At 37.2% G+C, this 27608-nt stretch overlaps 2 protein-coding genes across 6 annotated transcripts in view; both read left to right on the plus strand.

Moving 5' to 3' along the window:
- The first annotated feature begins 729 nt into the window (after positions 1 to 729).
- On the plus strand, positions 730 to 17689 carry Otd2 (uncharacterized protein LOC551357 homolog). Of its 5 annotated transcripts, none has more exons than XM_072895704.1 (7): positions 730 to 1113; positions 10487 to 10814; positions 11723 to 11874; positions 14532 to 14716; positions 15054 to 15174; positions 15328 to 15531; positions 16992 to 17689. In XM_072895704.1, exons 2-7 carry the CDS (start codon positions 10574 to 10576, stop codon positions 17091 to 17093), a joined length of 1005 nt encoding a protein of 334 aa, XP_072751805.1. In that variant the 5' UTR covers positions 730 to 1113; positions 10487 to 10573; the 3' UTR covers positions 17094 to 17689. The 5 variants fall into 5 exon arrangements, with proteins under 5 accessions (XP_072751805.1, XP_072751802.1, XP_072751801.1 ...); XM_072895701.1 differs by having other exon boundaries at positions 731 to 1238; positions 10487 to 10829; XM_072895700.1 differs by having other exon boundaries at positions 731 to 1113; positions 10487 to 10829.
- Positions 17690 to 21082: 3393 nt separating this feature from the next.
- LOC140667441 (tyrosine-protein kinase-like otk) overlaps positions 21083 to 27608 on the plus strand; it is a 44942-nt gene continuing 38416 nt past the window's right edge. Inside the window, exon 1 of the mRNA XM_072895392.1 lies at positions 21083 to 21357. Coding sequence (XP_072751493.1) covers positions 21315 to 21357 — 43 coding nt within the window. The 5' untranslated portion in view covers positions 21083 to 21314. The remainder of the gene's footprint in view (positions 21358 to 27608) is intronic.

The raw sequence follows: 27608 nt of genomic DNA on the forward strand, positions 1-27608 counted from the left end.
GCCTCTGCCACGCCAATTCTGGAACGAGTCGACGCGGTTCGACACGACGCACGTTGCTCCTTCTCCTTTCATTCCATAGCGCAGAATCGACCTCCCGTCTCTTTTTCCTTCATCTCTTTCATTTCCCTCCCTCTCTCTCTTTCTCTCTCTCTTGCACCCGCTCCTTTACTCCCGCTTTCCCATCCTTATCCCCTCTCGTCGCAGAGCGCGCGCGCGTCTCTCCCTCTCTTTGCTGCCGCCTTGTCAGTCGCATTTCCCTTCTCTCGCTTCCGCATTCGTCTTTCTCGTACCGTTGCGACGATATCTCTGTCATTTTGCGACCGCGTCGCGCACCCCATCCCTTCCCCATGCTCTCGACGTCGGCGTCCCTCCCCCGCCGGTGGCCGGCGCACGAGCGTCCCCCTCGCGCATAACCCCTCGACCAAGAGAGCGATCCGTAACAACTAAAGTTCTCGTGAAAAGTTGAGCCGGGCGCTCTCCTACGCCCTCCTGCTATAATAGCCGCTCTCGCGCTGGTCTCTCTACCGACCGTCGTCGTCTCTCGTCTCTCGTCTCGATTGTCTCTCGTCTCTGTCCATCTGTCCCACATTCCGTGAGACAGAGAGAGAGAGGAGGAGAGGGATGGACATACGCGGATAAAGGGAGGGAACAAGAGAGAAGGAGAAAGAGAAAGAGCGAGAGAGAGAGAGAGAGAGAGAAGAGAGAAGAAAGGGCAAGCGCGAGGGTACGAGACAGAGAGGGAGAAAGAGAGAGGAACCTCGCCGTGGACGACTCCGACGGATTAGGGAATAGAATAGTCATTATCGTGTATACATCCGTATTCTACGAGCTATCGGTCGCGCTCGTTCAAAGAGTCGGTCGTCGGTGGTGTGGCGAGACGCCGTGTGGCGGGCGCCGGTTTCACAGTGGTGTGCGCGGTACCGAGAGATCGAACGACCTAGAGCCCGTCTCTTTTCTGACATTGGAGCGCGCCGGCAGAGTATTACGCGTCGGGCCACGGTGTGTGTTGGGTTGGAGTGCGAGTTCGGGGGCTTCGCCTGGATTAATCGGGCTCAAGACGAGGAATATCGACGCGGGAGCAGCGGCGCCGGCAATTACGAGCGGTGCTCGTGGGTGAGTACAACATCTCCTCCCGCTGTTTCCGGGAGAGAGAGACCACAGTTACCGGAGCATACCGTTGTGTCGTGGTATTGTCGGGGCGATTGTCATCGTCGTCGAAGAAGCCAAGTCGTCGCCAGGTTAGGTTCCTTTCGACGAGCGCGTGTCGACGTCCGAGTCTATATATCGTTTTCTGCATTTACCAGCTCGCCCCGTCTCGCATTTTAATGTCACTTTCCTTTCGCTTTTCCCGTCGCGATACTTCTTGTTATTTTATCGTCTGTCACGTCGTGAATGTCATCTGATGACCTACATTCTCCACGTGTATCGTAGATATTATTCAACCATTTGCACAACTTGATGCTCCGATTGTTCGATATTAATCAATAAGATCGCATCTTTTTGTTGGAGATTAACCTAATTTTGTTGACCACGAATTTTGATAAGCGTGCCTTTACTAAGATAACATTGATTATATTCTTAGCTTGTCATCAGTCTTCCCTCAAGACAGTAATCTAGATATGAAAAACTTTCCGAATCTATTACCATTTTGATTTGGTCCCAATTTCTACCTTTACATAATCTTTTGTGTTAAAGAGTTGCTATACTTGTATATTATGGACTACAAATAAAAGTAGCATTGTAATGATATAAGATATATACATTTCTCTCTCTCTCTCTCTCTCTCTCTCTCTCTCTCTCTCTCTGTTTTAAATAATCATCAGATCATAAGTTTCTACATAGATAACGATCGAGTATGTCGCTTATCACTGCTGATGTCGCTTCATCGCGAATCACTAACGACATTTCTATCGATCGAACGACTCGTTTCGTAACAGCCACAAGGCTTCCTCTACGTTCGTACAATAGTTGAGACTTAATAATAATTATTTTTATTGTTAAAACAATGACAAAAGAGAGAGAAGGAGTATTATGTCGATCGAGCTTTGCTTGTATAAATATTTGAAACGATATGACAAAATATTTTATTCGAGAAAGGTAGCCGAAAATCTCGTGTCAATTATATATACAAGACACATTTGCACAGCGATAAATAAATTCACAGGAGCATGATTTACGATAATTTAAAAACGGTTTACATTTCTCATTTAAAATGCCATCTTTCTTACTAAATACTCATGATTAATAATCGCTCTCGACTATGTCGGGCTTTCTCGCACAACCGAATTCGACTACGGTTTTTATGATTTCTGCGGATTGCGGATATCCTCTGCGATTACTTCCCGCGGTAAACGAAAAAAAAAGAGACAGAGAGAATCCCGGCCGAGCGAATCAACCGAATTCGGGCGCTGCGGTGCGCGAATACCTCGAAAACGCCGACATTTAATCGGCGAGGCGTACATGGAAGCTTTCATCCGACCAAAGAGAGAATGTATAAATTCGCGGACGAACTTGTTTCGAAATAACCGTGCGAAATTCCGCACAGCGAGGGGAATTTCGCGAGCGTAGCGGGGAAAAAAGTGTGCACGGACCCACGAAATACGCGACGTTAACATTTACGCGCGAAAAGAAATATACCGTATTCGCCGGAAGGGGTTATTAATTGAATCCGCATCCAGGATTATTAGCTAATGTACAATGCGCAAAAAAAAAAAAAAAAAAAAAGAGATTTTGCCGTTAGAGAAAAATTCTGCTTTCTCACATTTTGTATGATTAACAATTCTGCACCAATCACAATGCTGTATTTTTTAATGAAAAAAAAAAAGAGAAATTATATCTGTTATTCCAAAATAGAGTCAAGCCGATAAAAATTCCGGGCTTGTTCAGAGTACAAGACACGTTATCGTCACAGAGATTGAAATCCACGTTTTTCCCATCTCTGTGAGAATTTGTCACGTTCTTCTACATATACATAAATAATTGAATCGGTAAATCCGATTTTATCAGCAATTTACGCACCTGTGACATCGATTATTGTGCAAAAATAAACATATCCCATGGGCTTACATCTGCCTTACTTTTAACATTACCGATGTTATCTGTAATGTACCGTATAATCGACAACTATACTTATGAGTGTGATCTGTCAATTTAATTAAGATTATAATAATTAAATGACAGAATATTGACATTTTTCATATGAAAACGTACGCGTTTCATATACATATGAGAATGCAGCTCCGAGGCAGCTGTCGCGCTGGTTTTCCGAAGTCGCTACGCGACGACGCTCGTCAGGATCTATTTTACGTTGTACGATGCGCTTGATCCTTCAATAATCTTATCTACGACGTCCGACGGCTGCTGTCAGAGCAGATCTTGTAGCGCGCTGCGTCGAGCATCGACTATTTCCGTTCGCGCCTGCAATTTCGCGGGAAGTTTCGGTTCCGAAATGCGCTACAACGTGGTAGCGTGCCGAGAGAGTTGGCCAGCGGGATTTCCACGGAAATAATCTGCTTACCGTAATCTTCTTGGCTTGCCGCCGCCTCCTCCCTCCCGGTTAAGGTCCGCCTTCCACGAGGAGGTCCTTCGTCTCCTTGTCGTCGTCGTCGTTGTCGTCGTCATCGTCGTCTACACATGTCCTCCGCGGCAACGCAAGACGATCCTAGTCGTTTGCCGATCTTCGAATCCAATGGAAATTTTGTCACGAGCGGGGTCCGATCGACTCTGAGACGAAATACGCGTGTTTTTCGGTGGAAGACAAAGAGTAGTGACTATGGCGACTTCGCGAAAGACCTTAGTGCACACTGTTGTTAAAAAACGTGACAACATATGATGACAGTTATACAATAGTACCGGTTTTTAAGATACAAATGATTGGTGAGATTGAAGAAGGACTTGGTATTATGTTTAAAAAATTCTTATCTCTACACCGTTCCAGGTTAAGTTCCGAAACGTCCTCTCCGAGGAAAATTTTATTCGACGACTCTTCCGAAACCTTTTCGAGCGTTTTTGATTAGGTCTGATTTCCAAAACTGAAAGGAAACGTTAATGTTTTCTTTAGTAATGTAATTATCTTCATCTGCATTTCGTGCGAGTAAACGATAAGGTATTAAATGGCGGGAAAAGAAAAGTGCAAGTTTGAATTACATTTATGTCTGCAGTTTTTAATTGTACCGAAATGAATAAGCGCATTCCATTAATATTTAAATTTAACTTTTTTTCCTAATATCTAGTACATTTTAATAAATTGAATTACTCTCGTTTTTTTCATACGCTTCGGCTGTTTTATCCTCATTTACGCTGTTTTTTTTTTTTTTTTTTTTTTTTTAGAACAGTTTCGGAACGTAGCCTAATTTATAATTAAGGTGAGAAAATACTTTATGAGAATTTTAAACGTAAATGCATTAGAGAATATTTTAAGAATGAGTGAGTCATCATTAAGGAAGAATCTTATTCGTTTGGCATCTTTACATCGTAGTGTATAAAAGGACGATTTATTGCTTGTCTGGAAGTTTAAAAATTGTGCTGACTGTTTGTGCAAAAAGAAACTCGATCGTGAATGTCCGTACATTATACGTATCGAATTGAGACGAAGCGAATGTGAAGATATTTCGCGATAAATATAAAGTGAACGACAGCCGTGCGCATCAAGAAGGACATGACGAATTGAACGAGTGAATCATAAATGATAAATTATTTTCAGTAAAGTTAATTTTATATAAGATAGAAGAAAAAAGTTTTGAATAATGTCGAAGCCGATAATTTACTCGCAATTTTCTGAGAAATGGTCTTAGAAATAAAGTATAAAAGATTGCATATTATCATCTTACGCGTCAATGTTTTACGATTAAAGATAACTTTATGAAAAGTAACAACCTAAATCTCGATATGCGTGTGCTTTTCAATTATATGCTGTTACTTCAATGCTGAAAAAAATATACCGAAGCCGAACAACATAGTTGAATAGTGTTTCGAAGGCTTCCACGATAGGCAGTCTACATGCAAAGCCTATCTTTTGTTAACAAATAATTTTTGTTTGTTTCACGTAATCTAATCTAACATTGATGGAATATAGTACAATCGAGTGATGAATTTTATTATAAAAATGTCATGTGTGTGTGCATTTATTTAAACTTTAAATTAAATTTTAGACTCGATATTAAATTCGCATAAACTAGAATATCGGCTATTATATCGATTATATAAAAGGCCCCGCCCTTTTAAACGAAGATTTTAAAGACGCCATAGTCCTCGTTCTTGATTTGCTGCCACGAATTCAATCTCGGCTCCGGCATCTCGAAGTATCAAGTCTCTCGGAATCCCTGGTCGATGTTATCACGTGCGAACGGGTCCCAATGTCGCGCCGTACCTTCGATGGGAGGATTGACGTGGCCACCATAGAACCGTGAACGGCTCGAGGGAACAAAACCTCCTCGAAATTGGCTCCGAGGAATCAGTAAGTTCCACCGTCCGTCAGGGCGGAACATAAAGGAGCACGAAGCGGAATGGAGGCAGGTGGAGGCGAGAGGGGGAGGAGGGAGACGACGAAACGAAGGAGGCTCATCCCCGTCGACGGGCGGCGGGGAGCAACCCCCATTGGCATCTCCTTTTTTGCCGGTCGGGTATAAAGACTAACTAGCGGAGAACAAGCCCGGGGCAGAGGTATACCTCGTCGTGTATATACCTCGTGGAATTTCTACGGGAATTAAGTTTTACGCTCAATGAACGCGCAACAAACGCCCGAATACCCGGGGCTAAGATTGCATTCAATGCGACTCTGCTTGGTAGAAACGCTTCCTCGTGCACGACTCCGTGCGCATGGCTACGCTGGTGCACGCGGCTGCTTGACAGAGGTATCCTACTACAATCCCGGGTACATAAAGAATGTGTGTGTGTGTGTGTGTGTGTGTGTGTGTGTGCGACTCCGTGACATAAAACCGCCTTTCTGTGAAAAAGTTCAAGCTTGATGCCGAGGTAATTATTTCGCGAGATGCTGCACCCGACGACGTGGATCAAACTCGACGCAGCCGCGAGTGGACGGTGTCGTTAACGTTAGGTAATTGAATTAATTATGACTTTATTATCCAATAATGAGAGAAAGTTTCTTTCGTCCTTTGAGCAAGCCAAGCATTACAAATATTTCCGCTAAGGCAAATCGTAATTTGTCATTCTGCCATTATGGTATCTCGCGCATCAAAAATATAAATTTTATTACATATTATATTACTATCGCTAATCGAGAATATTAAAATCACCTCAAAGAGAATAAAAACTCAAAAAGTAGAAGAAAAGAGAAAAAATACTTGAAGATTAAAGACATAAAGATTATTGCAAAACTATCATGAAGGAAACGCGTATGCGTATTTGAATAAATAAGTATTCGAGCACTGACGCAGGTCTTGAAAAATCGTTGCTAAAGTCAGTTAATGCCTCGCTCGTTTCACAAGTACCTTTTGGCTTTCCTCGCGGTACTCGCGGACGGCTGCGCTTCACGCAACATACGTACGTATATACGTTCATTGTGGAGCTACGGAACAGGCTCTTCAGGAACAATGCGGTTGTGTGCAAATACTCCTGGAAACAATGCGGCCACGACTTAACTTTCTGGGATAGCTCCGGCAGTGTGTCGTTCTTCGTGTACCGCCGGATGTACCGAAGCCGCAAACCGCGCTACCTAATGCAGAAACGACGTTGCATATTCCCCGCGGATGAATCCCGGATGCTGCGACTTGTTTTCGAGGTATGCGTCTTATCGCGACCGCATCCCCGCGCGAGTTTCTCTCTTCGCCTTATAATTTTCCCTCGCGAATTATTACTGCGCAAATTGAAAACTCGAATAGCGCTAAGAAGTTTCAATCCAAAGTTCTCATCGAACCGAGCACACATCATTTATTTACGTTTATAAATTGTATGTAAAAAAAAAACTCGAGTCATGCAGAAATAACACATCGCGGCGTATGCAGAAATCGGAAACAAATCTTAGATTATGAATAAAATTTCAGTCATGCAGAATTAATGCATCATGGCAGGTTGACAGAATCTGAAACTCTCGGATTTGTCACTATAGGAATTGGCCGCGAATTCAAGATGCAACAGCGAAACGCGTATCCGCTGCACGTGCGCCCCGTTGGCTTAACTGATCCGAACAGATACGATCTGCTGGACGTTCGTAAATCGAATTCTTCGGCCGATGAGAGGGTAAACCTCTATCTCTCTCTCTCCCTCTCGTGTAGAACACACGCGGAACGTAATAATGGGGATTTAACAGTCATTAGGGACGGCATGCCGGTATATATATCTGTCGATTGGTAACGCAAAGTGTTTGCACTAGGGCCGAACAGTCGAAGGGGGCGAGGGTGGGGGTGACTCGTTGCAGCGGGAGATCGATTCGTCGGGAAAGGGCGTCGGGGGAATGCGCGGGGGTGTAAAAGGCACCCTAGCTATCTTTCTCTAGTCCTACGGTTTCTCCCGGCCTCTCCACAGAGTCGTAGACTACTCGAGTGTCCTCGAGGGCCAATCGAGTGGCGGGCTGGGCATTTTGTCCACACTTGGCGGTCTGTAACAAGTGCATTGTCCCGTGCGCCAAAGTGCACAAAGATAAAAAGACTTCTGGCTACCGCAACACGAGGACCATCAAGTATCCCTCTCTTTTTCGCATTCTGTTTCTTTCCCTGTTTTTCTCTCGCGACACGATTTAATATGACGCAAGTGTAAATAAACGCGCTTTGTCAACAATACATCTCCATTTATTTTCGACGAATTAATTGAAATTTTCGAATTACTACGATTGTATTGAATTTAATGATAGAAAAATATAAATACCTATATATTTAATATTTTTGTGATTCTGCGTAGCGATAAATTGATCAATAATTCGATGAAAAAAATGTTAACAAAAGGAAATCTTTATTGTGCTGAAATGAAAAGAAACAGCTCACGTTGTGCGTCGTCGTTAAAAAGTTTTCAAAAGTGACAGTTGTTTTCGACGTTTTTTGCCCATGCTGGGTGGCATGTAACAAGTGCTTTGTGGCCGGCGCGAGGTGCGTAAGTGCACAAAAGTGGAAATTCGCGCCTGACTGATCTCAGGAGGACCCGGGAGAATAGCCAGCCTTTCTTCGTTCTCTTCACCCTCCCTTTCATAGCGGGCGAAATTTTAATATAGTCGAGAGACGAAAAGCGGACGTCACGGGGTAGTGTATACTTTATGGATTCTCTTTTTCACCGCGTGCAACTTCATTCCAGTTCCGGAGATCGGAGAAAATTTGCGCGAGCGTAATGAGACGTAATATTAGAACGTAATACACACACAGTGTAAGCTCGCCTTTTACATCTACGATATTAAGTACACGTAATTTCATCGAGCGATCTCATTTATGAAGCGCTCTATATGTATATATTTCAGAAATAGAAGCATTTTTTTATCAATATACAAAACTTTATTCATATTAAAATATTAAACGCGGAAAGTAAATAATTTTAATCTTCTATACGATGACAAATTTTTTTAACATTTTAATTCGTGAAATTAAAATATTTTTTACTTCGCAAATTCGTGATATTTATTTATGAGTAACAGTGAATATATTTATATCGTCAGAGTATGTCGATTCGATATATCATAAAGCCACTTATCGTACATATTACGCGCTCGGTATTTAAATTGCAGCGCATAACAAATTTCAATAGTAAAGTTGACTAGTATAAATTTCAATTGCGAACGCAATAGGATGCAATACAACATACGTTACGAGGGTGAATGTGAGTGTTTCGTCCATATTTGTGCAAAAAGACTCACGCTGCGATAGTTTTATTACTCTGAAAGGGTCTTTTGTACATGACAGGACTCTATTCATTGAAATCTAGTAATATAGCGCACAGTTAAGAGAATGTCGGAGTATTTTTTTTTCGGAAAAACATCAAACGATTTTTTTTGTTTATGCACCAAAATGTTTTTCTTAGTTGAACCAAGAGATTTCAAAGTTAAAGTACATACAGCAACAAATTTGGAATATGTTGCAATTTTATGATAAAAATAGAAAAAATTACGCAAAAAAGGAACCCTCCAGCATTCTCTTAAAAGAGGACATGGAACAATACATTATTAAAGAAAGCTCGCTAGTGTAAAATTTCGAAAGTAGTTAGTTAGTTGAATCAGCCGTGCATTTTTCTTTCAAATCACAAGTATCATACGTAGAAGTATTAAAAATTCTATTTTATCTTTAATTTATCTCGGTTTAATTTAAACAGTTTAAATTGCGCCATGCATTTTACTATATATGTATAAAAGTCAGCGCCACAAAGATTTTAATTTGTATCAACAATGATTTTTAATCTAATAATTAAATATAAATAATTATAATCAACGATATAATGTATCCATTAGTAAAGCGGTAAAAGCAATGAAGAATTTTGAACCGACTATGTGTCCTACATCTTGCATTCAATAAAAATTATTAATTCGGGGACACACTCACATCATGACGCTCGCAACTCTGTCGTCATCCGATTGTTCTTATGCTGCGGATGTTAATTACTTACCGATTAGCATCCCTTAATCCGAGACATGTGGACGGTGACATCCGGCAGGCAGGAAACAATACACGTTTCATCGCTGTTTGGCTATATCGCAGATGTGCACGGCGCAGTTGTAATAAACGTGACGGCAAACAAATTAACAAGTCACTACCACCGGGGAAGCTGCATTGTCCGTGATGATATAAGAAGCCGGGAGAGAGAGCGATAGCCGTTTCTGACTTTGTAACCGGAGAGGATAAAACCCGCGACTTAAGCGGCTAAGAGCGCGACGGAAAGACTGCGAGCGTGTTGCACGTCTTCAGGGTCGGACGTTCGTCGTTCTCGGTTTTCGGGCCGACATTTTCGGAATTAAATTGGCCTCCTTGAGAAGGAGGATATAGCCGGAGTCTTGTTGCACCTTCTTCGGATTATCCTCCGCGCACAGCTGTCGATCGCGTCATTCTTATTTTCATGTCGGGCGACCACGATCGATTGGTATTTGTTTAAAGTACCGATTATTTTCTCTTTGACGATCAGCGAAGCGAGCTACTCGAAAACGGCAGAGACAAATACAAGATTGTCACCAATTTTGTAAAGAGACGTGAGAGATGCACGATGTTCAAAGTCGAATCATGATCTGCTTGTCTGTAACAAAAAAAATAATAAAATTACTGAAGACTTAATAAAAAATATATTATACACACGTATATGCACAACTCTTACAAATTGATATTTTTAATACTTTCTTAGATGTACATAGATATAATTAATTTTTTTATATCTCATATATTTTTCATAAATTACGGTTTAATTTTAATATTGAATTTTTTAATGATAGTATAAGCCAACCACATGTGTGTGAAATAAATACATTTTTCTTTGAATAAAACAAATTCTCAATTAGCCGATTTTTCAAACTTTTTACATAATATTATGCAACGCTGATTCTATTTTTCCGTCATCTTTTTTTCAGGCAGAACACTTAACTTGGACGTCGAGGACGTCTGTTTAGGAAGACCGCGGCGGAGGGGTGGTCGTGCTGGGGGCCGAGGGGGTGGTGATGTGGCCGAACAGCCTCGGAGGTACTTCCGGCTGCAGCGGGGGCGCCGGCGCCACCGATCTCGGGGGCCTCGCCGCCTCCACCACCTCGGCCTCCGAGCTCTTCGGGCCCGCGGCGTTCGGCGCGTCCGCCGCGGGCCCCTATGGTGCCCTCAAGACGGCACCCTATATGAGTGCGCTTAGCATGCCGTCGATAGACGCGTTACACTCTACCATCGGCTATCCCGGTTGTACAACCGCCGGTGAGTCCTACTACTGTGAGTGCCCATCATATTGTTTTATTAGTTCTACTAAGTCAAGTCGGAAATAACTTTTTCGTTTATGAATTCTATATATGTATATTTGTATCGAAGATGAAATATTAGAGCGTGACAAAGGTTGGCGGATCTTTTATATAGTGATGCGCTAAAAACGCGGGAAAGTCATTATCATAAATATTGCAATACTGTAATTGAAGAGCAATTGTCCAAACGCAAAAGTGTTAGTAAATATAATGACATAATACTAAATTATTTATGCTATTCGTGCTAATATAAAAGCTTTTGAATTTTTTATTAAAGTTATTTCCGACTCGTGAAAACATTATTACTGTTATTATTAAGTTATTAATAATTATTGTAGTTGTTATTTAATTATTAATAATAATAAATTTAGATATTTTATTTATTATATTAATCATTATTGGTTATAACCAATAATGATTTAACTATAGTTAAATATATATATATATATATATATATATATATATATATATATATATAGAGAGAGAGAGAGAGAGAGAGAGAGAGAGAGAGAGAAAGAAAGAGAGAGTTGATCTATAACATATTATAAATATATAATATTATATACTATATTTCACACACATACGTTCTCTCTCTCTCTCGCTCATTTATTATAAACATTCTCAATATTATGCCGTACAAGTTTGAATTACAAATTAGAAATTTAAAAGAACAATCCTTTCCGAACACCAATCATTGGTTCAAAGCACTTGTGTCCGAATACAAAGCGGTTTAATTTTGTTATTTTTTAAGTCTTTTTATATAATATATTAATTTAATGCATATTTCAAGTATATTGAGAAAAAAATATAAATAAAAAGAGAAAAACTGCTATGATATTCTATTGTATTAAAAATTCTACATTAAAGGCAATCCGAGGAAGCAACGGCGGGAGAGGACGACGTTTACACGAGCGCAGTTGGATGTCTTAGAGGGACTTTTTTCAAAAACGAAATATCCTGATATTTTTATGCGCGAGGAAGTGGCAATGAAAATCAATTTACCAGAATCGCGAGTGCAGGTAAGAAATTATTAATATTGTTGACAGCAATTTCATTTTTGGTTATGCTTTACTAAAGAATCTTCAATTAATATGCACAATTATCACATATGTATTAAAAAGAACCATGTAATCATTTAATATCTCTCCCATTTTATTTGTAATATTAAATTAATACCTTAAATTATTTCTGCGCAATACATAGAAAATAACTTTTGAATATAGTGTAGAAAGTTTCTGCACTGCAGTAAAAAAATGTGGCATGTCTACGAGGGGTGCAAGAGTATCTGATTACCGAGGGTTATGCACTGTCGGCACGTTGACAGTACGGACAGCATCGATTCTCTTCTATATGTGTGTTCTTACGTTAGAGTTAATTAAATTACGCGTTCAAGTACCTACAAGAATTCTTCAAATCTGCTATTAATATCTCCTTTTAATGACGATAAGATTTAAAATAATAATTTCATCTAATAAATTAAATTTATATATGATATTTCTACAATCTTTTTATTTGAAGATAAACTATTAGCCTGTGTTAAGATTTAATATAATTGAAAATTCATGACATACTTAATATTCTTTTCAACAATGTGTACAAAGTATTTTACGTATTATTTGATATAGTTATATTAAAATTATATAATAACAAGAGAAAAAAGAGCTAATAAAAGTCAAAGAACAATATTATAAAGCGTGCAATTAGCATAAGATTTAAAAGCATAAAAAGAAATGCAGAGCATCAAACGTTTATTGTGTCTATTTCAGGCATTGCGTTCTGCAATGCTATAGAAAAGAAAAAAATTTATTTGCTCTCCAGTCACATAAAATCGCAAACGATGCTCCATTGGTATTTTTACTCAATAGCGCGCGGTCAAAAGAATATTTTTTTCTGCAACAATACCGCGAAAACCTACATGAATGATGTCAATTTCGGAATCGATATGTCGATGTTGCTCGACTGACACCGTGCCTTCTGGCCGTACCGATGTCGACGTCCACAAGGTCCGAGAACGTGTTCGTGCATATCCCACCCTCATCACGGCCGGAAAGGGCGCTTCGCATCCGCAATTGCCGTCCAACACACCTGGCTATGACCGTGTAAACGGGATGAATGGGCCCAACATGCTTATAGTCTTCCGTCACGTTCGTCGGACCACTGCAAAACTAGAGACTGCTCTACTCACGATCATCGTTTTCGGACCCCTGCATGACTTTTCAACCGCGGGCGTCTCCGTGTTCATTGTAGCTACACCAAAGCTGGTTTTCTCACGAGTCAATGCGATATCATTTCAATATGATCGCATATTTTAACATCGTCTTTTTTAGAAAAGAAACCTTTTACTTAATATAATAAATAAGCACATTTTTTACATCCAAATTGTTTAATATTGCAAGATTTATTAATCAGTAATCAATAAATTTATAAGTGAACTAAGAGGTAATAAAAATATATCACAAGAAAAAAGACGAATCGAGTTAAATATCTAAAAATATCAAACGTGGAGAAAGTCTTTTATTTGATATAACGATTCGAGAATAAAGAAAAATGTTGACATATCGTAACTATATGCTATTATAAGATTTTATTTTATTAAATATTATATCAAACGTTGATGTCTCAATACCGACGTAGAATATAATCCAGTCGTGATAAAAATACTATTTCTTGAAAGCGAAGAATTTACGTTACAACGATACATACACCGGACTCTGATGGAAGAACGCGAGCTGGTGTCGTCCCCCAGAAAATCCGTAGAAACTCAAGCTCACCTCTCCGCTTCTAACATCGATCGCGAGGCTTCTCCAAGTTTCACTCTCTCTCTCTTTTTGTCGCATTTCTCTCTTTACCTCTTTCCACTTGCTTCGTCCCTCCCTACATCCCCCATATCGTTTCTATGTACAAGAGAAGTTTCAGAGAACAAACGAACTGCGAGAGAAAACGCATTATTTTTTTTATGTATATCAGTAATTAAATCTAATTCGCAAAATATATCTCCAAAAATTTATTTATGAAATTTTTTTCTATTAAAAACGAGAGAACATATTTTAATATTTACTGAAATAAATTATGAAAAATGTTACCGCAATGCTTGCGCGACGAGGTCTGTTAAAAAAAATTACAGAAATTGATGGAATAGTAATCTGTGCCATTCGAGCACCAGCGGAGGAAACGCTTTTTAATCTATATAAGCATAATTAGCAACTTCATTACAAGGTGTTCGTGCAAAACCAGTGGACACTTTGAACACAAACCGGAGCGAGCCCGTTGGTACGCGAAATCGGCTTATTCTATTCAGAGAAGTTGCTCGGTGTGTGTGTTGGACGACCTATACTCCAATCGGTTTCGTAATTCTGTTGCATTAACGACAGCCTGGTAGCGAGCACGTCCGATATGCGTACGCGTTTTCGTTCGCGTTGCTACAGTCAGCTTGATTGGTAATTGATAGTTGTGCCAGTCCGGCATTCCCTTGTAATTGGTTATTACGCCAGCTTTGCGAGAGTTCTGATTCGTTCCAAATCACATTTACGCATCGCTGAAACGTGAAAATGACGTCCGATTCATTTCGCGACAGACGCGCAACTTATTATTATTTTTTTATGATATATGCAGCATTTGTGCAGGAGCGTCTCTAATTACGTAATCGCACAACCGGATAATTCGTATGTGTCTACAGGTGTGGTTCAAAAATCGGAGGGCTAAATGTCGACAACAGCAGAAGCAGCAGCAACAGCAGCAAGATAAGGCGCCGAGATCGAAGAAACCCTCGGGGAGTCCGGCTAGCAATCCACCCTCTGGAAAAAGTCCTTCAATTGCTACCACGCCCACGCCCGCCGCCGCGGTACCTGCTACTACGCCCTTGTAAATATCTTGATCTTAATAAAATATCACGTATTTAGTATATGCTCATGTATATCTATAATCGTACTAACAACTATTATTTCATGTCCGTACGAGATAATCGCCAACACAATTAGCCTACTTTAATTAATAAAATTAAAATTAATATTTCAATTGTAATAAACTGTACGTTACAGATATTATTGAGATGATTGTGTCGCGCAAGAGATGTATATTTTTTTACATATAAAAATTAAACTTATAAAATCCGAGATATTAATAATATGACGCGATCGATGGTTGCATGAATGTACTATAGAATAGATGTATGCATATATCATTGCATTTCTGTACTCAGGAGCGGAGGCACTGGCGGCTCAGCGGCAAGTTCTCCGGCACTTCTAAGGGATTCGCCGCAGTATAAACCCGCGGGAAATGCTACTAGTTTACTATTAGCGGCTAGTACGACTCCACCGAGCGTAAGTCGACAGGTTGTAGTAATGTTTTTAGTGTTTTTATCTTAGCAAGTTTATTTTAGCCAATTTAATATTTTCAGAACATTTAACTAATATTTTGGAAATATTTATTTCCGGAATATTCGTTTATACGCTTATTGTTTTATTTTTTAACAGTTAGGCGGTACCGTGTACAGCAGCGGCGGTGGTAGCAGTAGTATTTGGAGTCCAGCAGTGACGGAGAGCGGTGGATTTCCAGGTGACCATCAACGGTTAGCGTGGACAACAACCGCTTCTCAGCAGCAATGCTATCAAAATTATTCGTCCTACTATACCAATATGGATTACCTCTCGCCCGCTTCGCATCAGTTAAACGTTGTGGTAAGTATAAAATAGTTCTATCTTTATCTCTGTAAATTTTTTTGCGCAAATGTACATGTGCAAGGTGTCTACTCAAATCTCGTTAAAAAATTCCCTGATTTCCCAGGTATTTTTGTTCAAACTTCCAAGTAAAAAAAATATTTTCAAAATTTTTTAATACAACTTTCTCTAAAATAAATTTTTTTATTACATGCATTTTCTAATGTTTGTTTATTTATTTTATTTATATGAAGGAAAAACACAGAGTCTCTTAAGTTTCAATGTTAGATTTATAAATGTACTAAAAATAACTTTCATAAGATAATTTTTCATTTATATAAAATCATTTCTTTATCTTTAAAAGTTATAAAGCGTATGTATGTACTTCATATTCAATATTATGTTAAAATATTAAGTAGGTAAACAAAACAAAAAGGAAAAAAATATACATATACGGGACAAACTGACACGCCAAGTTCACGTTGTCTCACTTTATCTGTCGACGATTTTTTAAGCATTTTTTATTAGACTTTAATATAACATTTGTAATCGTGGAATATACTAATATATGAGCATTATGTTTTACCAAGGAAAATCGCAATTATTCAAATATTTTAATGCATAAACAAAATACACAATTATTAAAAAACAATAGAAAAAATATATGATTTATCATTTTCATACTTTGTACAGAAAGGGTCATTAATGCCTTACACATAAATTTATGCACATATTGGAACACATATGTATATTTTCCTTATATGTATGTATATACAAAATATATAAATGTATTGATATGTGCATAAATTCATTTATAAAGGCATTAATGACGCCTTCTATATATATATATATATAGGCATAATTAATTTATTATAGACGATGAGCGAAGATATGAGCGCCTTAATACTTATATGTCCGATATCTCAAACAATTTAATTGTTTAATTAATATTTTAATAATTTTTACATATAGAACTTTTTGTAAAATCATAGAATTTTCAAACGCTTAAAATCTGATAAGAAATGCTAAAAAAATTGTCAACGAACAAAGCAAGAAACAGTGAATTTGACATTTCACTATAAGTTTGTCTCGAGCCATTTTTTTTTGTTTTATAGTTGGAATTATTTGTTTAATCTTATCAAGAACTCTAAAACTATCAAAAATAATGCCAAAACTCAACGATTAATGAGTTTCTACAAAATGAGATGCCAGTTTCACATACGCAGCTGACTATTTACAAGATGAAAAACAAAATTATCAAAAACAGAATTTTCGAAAAAATTCCCTAAATCCTAATAAAATTCCATGAGACTTCCCTAATTTTCCAGATACAGAAGAAATCCCTGAATATTCCATGGTTTTCCATGTTTTCCCAGGGAGTAGACACTAGATACCCTGATATGATTGCGTTCCATTAAAATGGAGCAAAAAGGTTACTTTAAGAATAGTGTAATGCAAAAGAATCAATATTGCATCGTTAGGACAGCGGAGGTAGCAGCCTTGACAATTCATGGAGCAAAACGAGAGACGAAGGCACTTCATCTTGGTTTTACAATAGCGCCGGATGGGGCGATCGGAAGTGAACCTACAAGAATCGAGGGGAACAAAATCCGGGTACATATCATCGACAATAGTGAAGATTATATGGCTCGAATCGAAGCTTATCGTAATGCGATGCCAAATAAAAAGAGGAAGCTGTATTTCTGATGAGTGTCTTTAGAGACTAAACATATCTTTAATTCGGCCAGCATTCGAGGAAATGTAGAATGCACAGGCCAATCGAGAGTGCCATACGTATCCTTCTGTATTTACTAGTTCAGCATAGTTTAAATATAAAGATATTCTCTATTGTTTGGAATATTTCCTCTGCAACGAGAATTTGCAGAAAATATTTCATAAAAAAAAAAAAAAATTGTTTTGTTTCACAAGAAGCATCGTAGAATAAAAATATTATTTGCGTATAAGAGTATCAAGGAATATACAGAACATTCCACATTTTCCTTTTGTACCGTGCAATTTTTATTAGACGAATTTTAATCTAATATGCATTGTTTTAGAAGTTGATCAAGTAATAAAATTAAATAAGACATTCTGTAATTGTATATAATGTAATTGTTTCTTTATATATATATCGATGTATTACGTTTATGACAGCATAATATTTTTTGAAATATTTCGTACGGCACAAAATTTTTGAAATATGTTGTGATGTGCAAAGTAGTTTTAATTACCACATAATCTGACTTATTTCCACTTTGAAAATTATATGAAATTATATTAAATGATGTTCATTATTAGAAATTTGCAATGTTTTGAAATCAATGAAAATTATGATTTCTTAGAGGAATGTTTTGTATTTTGGTAGTTGCTTCAAAATTTGTTAATAGTGCAAATTGATTATTAGGTTGCTGCAACAGATTTGTCATATTTCTCAAGTAAAATTAAAAACAAAATTATATTATGGATTTTCTCGTGGAATATGATTTTTGTGTATAGTTTCAAGTAATTTTTAGTAATCAAAACAAAAATATATTATTGGTTTTAATACAGGTTTTTCATTTAGAAAAAAGATTTTCTTTCACAGAAATATTATGTCATCTTTATTTATCTATCAGAAATTAATAACTGTATTTGGAATAATATATATATATATATATATATATATATATATATATATATATATATATATGTAAAATAAAAAAGCGACAAATCTTTTGCATTAATCTTATAATATCCACTAGTCACGTTAATAAAATAAATATGGCAGAATTAACAGGAAGTATAAGAGGGGAGGTTTTATTATAAAAAATAATTATATAATTATATAAAAAAATTATTATGTCCTTCTTTGCATAGATCACTGCGTTACAATTTTGCCGGACCTTATACAGTAATGATTTTAATAATTCAGATAATTCCTTTATAGATGCGAATGATGATTTTTTAATGATATGCTATAATGATTCTATGTGATCTCCAGGACAGATAATTATACTGTACATAATATAAATACATTTACAATATCCAAGGAAAATAATTTAGGTGATTAATGTGTGGAATACATTTAATTTATTTCATTTTTCAATTAAAATAATATACAACGCAAAAAATTTTAAAAGAAGGTATGTGCATACCAATACACGCGATACATATACCACATGTACATAAATTATATACAAAAACATATAGTACAGATCTATCTATGTACATATGTATCATTATGTCGTGTATAAAAATACACTACCTGAATATCGAGATAAATTTATGTTACGACGTCAAAGTTGTTGATTATTTTCTTTTTTCAAAAACTTATTTGCATGTGTGAAATAAAAAAAAATATATTTTATCTCTTTTATATAAATTAAATAAATTCTACACACACACCGTCCCGTTGTCAGAAAATACGCGTGGAATATTATCTGTCATACGATATTATCTTCGTATACAGAAGAAAAGAATAATATAAAATACGAGTAAAATGTACTTTCTTAATAGTTATTAATTTTTCAATTTATTAAATATTCAATTTTTAAAATAAAATTTCTCTGAAAGATAAAACTTTACGCAGAAAAATTTAATTTTTTTTATATGATTAAATTCTTTTTGTACGAGAAATTGATCCCAGTTGTAACTTGTCACATCATATATTTGTTATTTCTGACAATCAATATTATAATATGCAATTTTTTTCAAGACTAGTACTCGTAATGTATGTATTATTTATTATTACTTATTTTTTAAATATTAGCGATATGCAGCAATTACACATGATTTTTATTATGTCTTTTACATTTGTGTTATAATTATTCAAACTTTTGAGTGAGAGAGAATCTATTAAATTTGTGAATTGTATTTAATTCATTTTTTTATTAAAATGTAAAAAGATACAATTTACTATATATTGTTTTTGGTAAAGTTTTCATTTTTTTTCTTTGTATAAGTATTGAAACATTTTGAAAAAATCTTTGACGATGGAGCTTTATAGGAAACTAAACTAAATACCGTTTGTTCTTTACAGACGTGAGCGTCGATTGATTATAGAATAGAAAAAAAAAAAGAATCCGTATGTAAAATAAAAAAAATTATTTAAGATCTATAGGAATATAAGAGTATGTGACTGTTTAGATTGTTATTATAAATATTATCAATAATTATAATATGATCGACAAGAAAAACAACGACGTACATGTCTCAAGATGTATAAAAATAATATATCGAATTTGAATTGTATATAGATGTTTCTCACTTTTCTCACCTACAATGTTCTTAATTTTCTACTACTTAAAAATTTTTCCCCATTTTTTAAAATAAAAAACACCTTTATTTTAGAAAAAAATTTTCTCAAAACTATATAATATAAAATTTAATAATATAAATTAATATATAATAATAGTAATATATAAAAATGTACAAAAATATATATGTATATAATTATAAATTAATATATATTCATAATTATATACATATATATTTTTGTATATATATGTATATGTATATTATTTGTACGACTTACATTTATATCTATTTTATAGATGCCTGTATTTCTTTTGTTACCATATGTACGTGTGCTTTAATCAAATAATTCTTATTTTAACCACAGACTTACTGAGAGGGCGTTAGTGCACAGACTTGGAATCTTTTCCGTTACACGCACGCAATAGCACAATTAGCTATTTTTAATATTGTTTCGTCGATACTTCTTTAAACAAATGTCTTATTTTCCAATAAAATTTTTATTAAGATTAAAATAATTTGAAAATCAATAATTTTATGCGCGATTTTGCAAGTATAAGAGTGATACATTCTCACTTACTCCCTCACTTATTCTCTTCTTTCTCAGTTTATTTTCACACAATGAGTCTGTTATTAATTTGACAGCTTTAGAAAACAATTGTGATTTAATTGAGATATGCATAATTATAGCTTTTAACAGCATTCAATTAATAGTATATGTAAACAGTATCGCGATATAGATAACATTCGCTTTATATAATCTATCAAAAGAAAGAGAGAGAGAGAGAGAGAGAGAGAGAGAGAGAGAGAGAGAGATCACTAATTCAAGTACAATTAATAACTAAATTAAAACATAATGATATACATACAAGTATTTGGCGACGATTGGACACCTGCTTGTGCTGTTTTTCGGAGAAAAAGCGTAAAATATACGAAAAGTGTTAAAAAATCTACACATAACAGATATAAGCGCACATATCAAAATCGCGAAATATCGATGAATAATGTTTGTATGCGAAGTTTAATGTACAACGAAAATATTCGACACTCCACAAAGCACTCGCAATAGATTCACTCACGCGCGTAAGATTCACCCTTTTAGACGGCAAAAATCGTAACAATCACAAAAAATATCTAGAGCAATTCGAACTTATCGCAACGTGTTTTGTGGCCACTATCGCCATTCGAAATTTATCGAATTGCGATTCTCGAAGTTTCTTCGACGTTACAATTTCACTCAACGTCTACAGAGACCGCTGCTTGTCTCATCGGCACATGGCGCTCTCTGACGGCGAGAAATCGCACTGGCTGACAACTAGGGGTCGCTTCGAGCCGGCGTGGCTTCACCGTCTTTCGGTTTTCAGTGTCGCGCGTCTCCTCGCGCCGATCGGTCATCGTTCGAGCTCGTCTTTTACGCGCACGTCGTTTCGTTGAAAGTTGCAAGTTAACGTCACGCGAACTGTTAAAATGATCGCGACGTGAATTTTGCCGAGCGAGACGAAGTGTTTTTTTTTTTCTCTCGCACGATATCTGTGTTCGTTTCAACGTGTCTCGACGCACGATCGACGAGGATGCGGCACCTCATGATTCCGTTACCCCTGCTCCTCTGTATGTGTAAGTATGCGAGTCAAGTATACAACCGGCCCCCTCGAATAATCGGCATCCTATAGGGCTTTCCTCCCTTCCCGTCTACCGTCAGTATCAGTCTGTCGGGGATGAATCACGCGGAGGGAAGACTGTCGATCGAAGTTTCCGGCGGAGTTGGCGACGTCTCTCTCTCTCTCTTTCTTTCGAGGTCTCACGCCGATCGTGTTCGCGTGAATCCAATCTCCGACCGGTTGCCCGGCGTCCCTTCGTCCTTTCGTCTTTCTTTTTTTGGCGGCGTGACGGTGTAATTACGGCTAATTGACTCCGAATCGCGCGCCTCGGTCGACTCGCTCTCTCAATGATTCGACTCGAGAAAAAAATCGCGCATGAGCGTGTTTCGTAAGCGATGATACTTCCATGACATTTTCCCTTCAATGACTTAACAATATTATTGTTCGAGATGGAGGCAGAAAGTATATATATATATATACACATATGTATGAATACAAAAGTGAAAAGGGCGCAGAGAGTTATCATTTCGTGCGCGAGGAACACTCCGAGATATCTGGCAAACGCATCGGCGCGATACGGCAAGCACGATATGTTTCCTCGAGCGTTGTTTTACGCGATCGTTGCACGCTGTTGTTTCGCGATAAAATCGCGTAGCAATTTGCCGAGTAAAATATTTCGTTATTACTGCGGTTTGCTTAAGTATGCAATTAATTATCTCGAGTGCGTGATGCATAAAAAGATTTTGAAACATTCCGCGGGTTTTTTAGTGTCCTATTCGCCTGTAAAAGAAACATTTTTTTTTCATACGTACTTGTAGGATCTTGAACAGTATTATGTACTATAAAAGAGATTTATACATCATTTTTTCATACGTACATCGCGTATCGCATAATTTATCAGCACTAAAAAGATTGTTTCTAAGATATAATACAATCGTTAACGCACACTGGTAAATGCTACATTGCTTGAATTATAGTGTGAGATTGCATGCAATTTATATTCTGTAAAAAAACGGATAATTTGACAGCTTTCCACTATTTTCATATTCCATTTGTCATCAAATTAAACTTCCATTTTGTCATCAAATTTGCGAGTAGAATTATAAATTATTACAAACCTCGTGTATTTTCCATTGCGAATTTATTATACATTGTTTTATCTAACTATCAATTATACTATAATCAACTATGTCAAAGATATTATATATTCACTCTACAGAAAAGAAAGGAAGAAAAGACCGAAAATAAGAGAAAAAGATTTTCTTCTCATCGTGTCTCTATCTCTGTAAATTAGCAACCTAAACTAAAGAGTCACGAGGGGAAAAAAAAAAAAAAAATAAGATATCCTCTCGCCTCTAAAATCGGAGCAGGCCAATTTGCGTCCTCGCGAATTCTCCTTCGGCTCTTACGAGAGATTCGAGACAGAGACCCCGAATGGTGGAAAGGATGCTGCCACTCTCCACCATGACGGCTCTCCTCTCAAAGAGGAGGAACCGGTTCGATAGCCGCGCACACCTACACGTAAAAGCGACGAGTGTACGCAGACTCGGTGCACGCGGGGTAACAGGGGAAGGGTGGAAAGGAGACGGTTGCCGTGTGGTATTACGTAGATATATACCTAATATCGGCCACCACACAGGGTTAAGGGGCGGAAGAGGAGAGAGAGGGAGAGGAGGGGTGCGCAAAATGTACGACGTAACTTTCAAGAGTGCGCCATGGTACCCCATGGCTGCCTCCCCCCCCCTTTCCCTGCCTCTTCACCCGTTCCCCGCTCTTTCATTCGTCCCGTTCCGGCTGTGCCACTCACCAGGACCACTTGGCCATTCATATCGGTCCGGTGCTCCTAATTACACGTCTCGAATTACGGACGGAGAATCGGGACGAGAACGGGAATTTCTAGAGAAACGTTTCGTGCCTCTGAAGGGAAGATAGGGGTACGACGGAAAGTATATATACAAGTCCCCCCTGCGTCGCGATCCTCGTACCTCCTCCCCTCGTCTCCGTCCAAGTCCGGCTCTCTTTCGTTTTCTTTTCGTCTTCGTTCTTCACCTCCTTCTCCCGCGAACGACGACTGTTTTTTTTTACGTCGCTAACATAAGAGTCCTTTGTGCGAAGCCGCGCACGCGGTTATTTTATATACCGAATGTTATTCAGCCGCGCGTGTAACGCGTTTTCATGTTCTCCTTCCGCTCGCACGTTATTAGCCGCAACGTTCTCTCTCTCGTTTGCTCGTTCGTTTTCTTCTCGTCTCAGACATTGCGTGACGTCGTCAGACACAGTGTACACGTGTCTCGCTGCAGGGATCGAGAGAAGAAGAGAGAAGGAGGGAGAAATCGTATTAGCCCTTTGATCCCATGAACTGCTGAAATGACTCCGGAAAAAAACAAAGATAGAGGAGGAGAGGCTAATAAAGACGCGGGTGGTGCGTAACGCGTATAAAGAGCGAAACCGACTTTCTTTTCCTGGAGATGTCATCCGTGACACGTGCACGCATTCGTACATTACGTCGTCCCTGTAACTGCAATTGCAAGATGGATCCGTATTACGAGCGCGTGAAATTTTAATTCCATTTGCATATTTCGATATATCGAAACTGAGGGGTTGGTCGCTAACAGTTATAATGTATAAAAATTACCCTTAAATTATACCTCGGATTACTTAAGATTACCTAATAGTATCTCAAATTAAAAATAAATTTTGAAAAAGAAATTTTACTTTAAATTATTTTAACGCTAAAGATTATTTAGATTTACCAAAAATAACCTTGGATTAGGTACCCAAAATTTTGCTGGGATTGTCGCTGAATTACCTAGCTTTTGTACAAAAATTACCTCAGTGACCAACCCCTCGATCGAAACCTTGCGAACAGTAAAAGTACCGAACGATCATTTCTATTTTTTAAGTTAATATTTCTTGAATAAAAGGTGAAAGTCTGAATATCTTTTATATCTTTTCATCATTTTCTTTATTAAGTAATTTCTAGATGATTTTTAGAATCCTATGTTTTATATAAAAAATAGGATATTAATCTAAATAATAGAAACGATCAGAAATGACTGCTCATTGTGAGACATTTAATTTTAAAAGTTTCTTGCACTATTTAATACAACTTATTAAGTTCCAATATCAAAATTTTCTTACATTTTTTTTAGAAACTTTGGAGAATATAATTTTTTTTATATGTGCATAAATATAACAAAGAAATTTTTTAAAGAATAGAGAAAGGCGCTATAAAAATAAATAAATAAATAATAGTAAAAGTAAATATATTGAATAATAATAAATTATTTATATCAATGGCATATTTACTTAATAATGTAAATAAGTTATCTGAAATAGAATCGATTTATCTAAGGGGTGCACTCGTCGGGCGTCGCAGCCTTCTCGGAAATAAAACTCCTTCATCCGGCGGTTATCGCCTGTCGACACGTGGAATTGTAAGATAAACTCCCTATCGTTACGGAGATACCCCGAAATTCCGGCTCATCTTTCGGCAGGAAACACTCCTTTTTCTGCCCGACGTCTTTTCCCCTCTCGTCTCGTTGCTCGACCGCGTCGATTGTCAGACCAACGGTTCAAAGCGGGTAAAACGCCTCGTCACGAGCGAAGCCTGCGTTTGATGACCTTCGGGATGGAAACACGGGAAGCGTACATAATATATTTCGAGGAGCGAACTGCACGAAGGGAGAAAGAAGAAGAAAGACTCCCGGATAGACGACATCGGGCTCTTTGATGAAACCCGCTCATTCATGTTGTCATTATGTATATACACTTTGAAAATGGCACACTCTCATTGAATCTCCCGTTTTCTGTTCGTTAAACGAATCCTTTTTTTAACTGATTTCCGTGAATAGAAACCGCTCTGTACGACAGATCTAGTTAATATTTCTTTTTCTTTCTTGTCTTTTCTGTTGAACGTTATATTATTGTGATACTTTGTAGCGATATACTTTTGTTCCTGATCAATTTGTTTGTTTATTTGTCCAGCAGGAAATCTAAGCGAATAAAAAAATTGTATTCCAAAGCAAAGAAAAATTTTAATATTTAATAGGAAGAAAATAATTGATTAGTTTCAATAAAGAAAAAGGAAACTAATATACTTCTCGTGTCTTCGAATATAATTTCTTATATAAAAAAAGCAATTATCTGTTTGCTTCGTATCTGCAGATTAAAAATAAATGCTATGAGATAACACACCTGAGTTTCAAACCTGCAAGACTTAAAAATAAAAAACAACTGTGAACTCTTCGCGATTATTTTTATTCGATTTTTCATCATTTCGGCATCTCGTTGTAATATAAATATAAACTTTATTTATTTCTCGCTCTTTCTCTTTCTGTGTTTTTTCCTTTCCGGGGCAAGAACGAGCGGTTGCACTTTACCCTCGCTAAAAGGGCGTCAGTGTTCACCGAGCTTTCGCGGGTCCTTACTTTTGCTTTTTTTTATCCCTAGTCTTTTCTTTTTTTCACAATAAGTGTGCCTTACGTACGTTGTCTCGGCACAGCCCTTCAAAAGCAACAACTCTCAGGATGAGTTCAGAGTCGCGGAAGCGTTCTGAGTGCATGAACTTTACAGTGCTCAGACCGTCTAGAAGGCGGTACAGCGAACACAATTATTTGCACCCAGCAGCATCTTGTAGGAACCTTAGAACGCGTTCGGTACTCGGCACCCCCGATGAATACACGAGGCGATTTTCATGCACGTGGGTGATGCGAGGGGGCGTTGAAGAATCGGTCGGGGTACGAGGCAAATTTTTCCTTTCACACACGCACAAGTCTCGTCGTACCTGACGGCCCGCGCATAATTCATGTCCGCGTGGTTCGCTGACTGCGAACCACGTGATAAAGTGCGCATTCTACGTGCACGCGATGAATTATGCATTCGGCGTGCGTTACATATATTCACGCTGTGCTGCTGGGTGAGCTGTTCTAATTGATACGAGAAGGTACGAGTTCCTGCGACAGAGGAGAAGCGCTGCGATAGCCTTTGGGGAAATTAAAAAGTTATTATTAATGCATATATTATACTATTGTTTTATTGTTCTTTATAACTCGTTTATTATAAGAAATTTACTTAGAAATACAAAATTTTATTATACGTAAGTTTTGCATACGAGTTAATTGTGTAAGTAACTCTTATCAAAGTTAGAGTCAACATCAGTTGTTATATTAACAATAGAATGTTCAATTTTTTACCGATAAACATGAAAATATTACTAACATATTTGATGTGACATATATATTCGATTGACATATGCTATTAACTTGATTTTAAATGTTTCATCGGAAGATTAAATGGCATTCAATTACTTGCGCAGATGCATTTCTTAAATCGAACTAGTTATTTTATATAATTTAAACTAACTATTACGAATGATTTTATGGAAATGCGAAAAGTTTTTTTAACAACTTTAAAAGCGATCTTTCGATTTAAAGATTGTCGTTACTTTAGTCACGTGTACACATGGAGAAAAAGATTCCTTAGCATAACGAGCCAAATTCTGCTTCTACCGGCACAAACTTTATCCCTTCTAGTTTCATGATGCCTGGAAGAGAGGGATCGTGCGCTGTGTACTACGAATAATAATCAAGGAGTGCTCCGACGAAAGGGAATCGCGAAACTACCCCAGACTACTATGAGAAAACAACCCCTTGTGTTTGCATCCAGACGAGTTACTTTCTTGTCGCTTTCGATTCACCGGAAAGAGATGTATAAAAGGAAGACATTTCGTGATTATCTTATGATCTCTTTAGAGTCAAAGTTAAGAATTAAAATAAAAAAATCTTTTAATGGCATTCCATAAAATACAAAATAATTAAGTTGCATCATTAATCCTATTTGTGACGTTTTTATTTAATAATTTTTTATTTTTTGCATATTATGAAGTTAATATTATTCAATATTTGTTTACATTTATACTTATTTTAAATACATAAATATTTTTTCACAAAAGAGCAAAATTAATTATCAGTTAATTATACCAATTAAGCTTAAGTTATTAATCAACTAACTGATTTTCAACAAAGCTTTCAGTTAAGTAGACTTTTATCTAGAAAATTCATATTTTTACCTCCTCCGAAATTTGTCATGATATGTCAGAGCTATCTTTCTGCCAGTCAACGACGATTCTACATACGTGACATCGTATAGACATCTAACATGCGCAAGCACTTGGCATCGGACGACGTAGTACGTAGTCGAAAAATCGGGCCGCTTGTGTAAACGTCATAAAGCAACGTGGCTGCAGCTGTCGAGGAAAAGAGTAAG

Source organism: Anoplolepis gracilipes, chromosome 7 (assembly GCF_047496725.1).
Source record: "Anoplolepis gracilipes chromosome 7, ASM4749672v1, whole genome shotgun sequence".
In the NCBI taxonomy this organism is placed as follows: domain Eukaryota; kingdom Metazoa; phylum Arthropoda; class Insecta; order Hymenoptera; family Formicidae; genus Anoplolepis; species Anoplolepis gracilipes.

Bases quoted from the DNA above. Each gene is read 5' to 3' on its own strand.
- Otd2 (XM_072895701.1), top strand. From the start codon at position 10,574: ATGTGGCCGAACAGCCTCGGAGGTACTTCCGGCTGCAGCGGGGGCGCC. The intron at 10,830-11,722 runs GTGAGTGCCCAT...TCTACATTAAAG, and splicing joins CGCCGGTGAGTCCTACTACT to GCAATCCGAGGAAGCAACGG. The intron at 14,717-15,053 runs GTAAATATCTTG...TTCTGTACTCAG, and splicing joins GTACCTGCTACTACGCCCTT to GAGCGGAGGCACTGGCGGCT.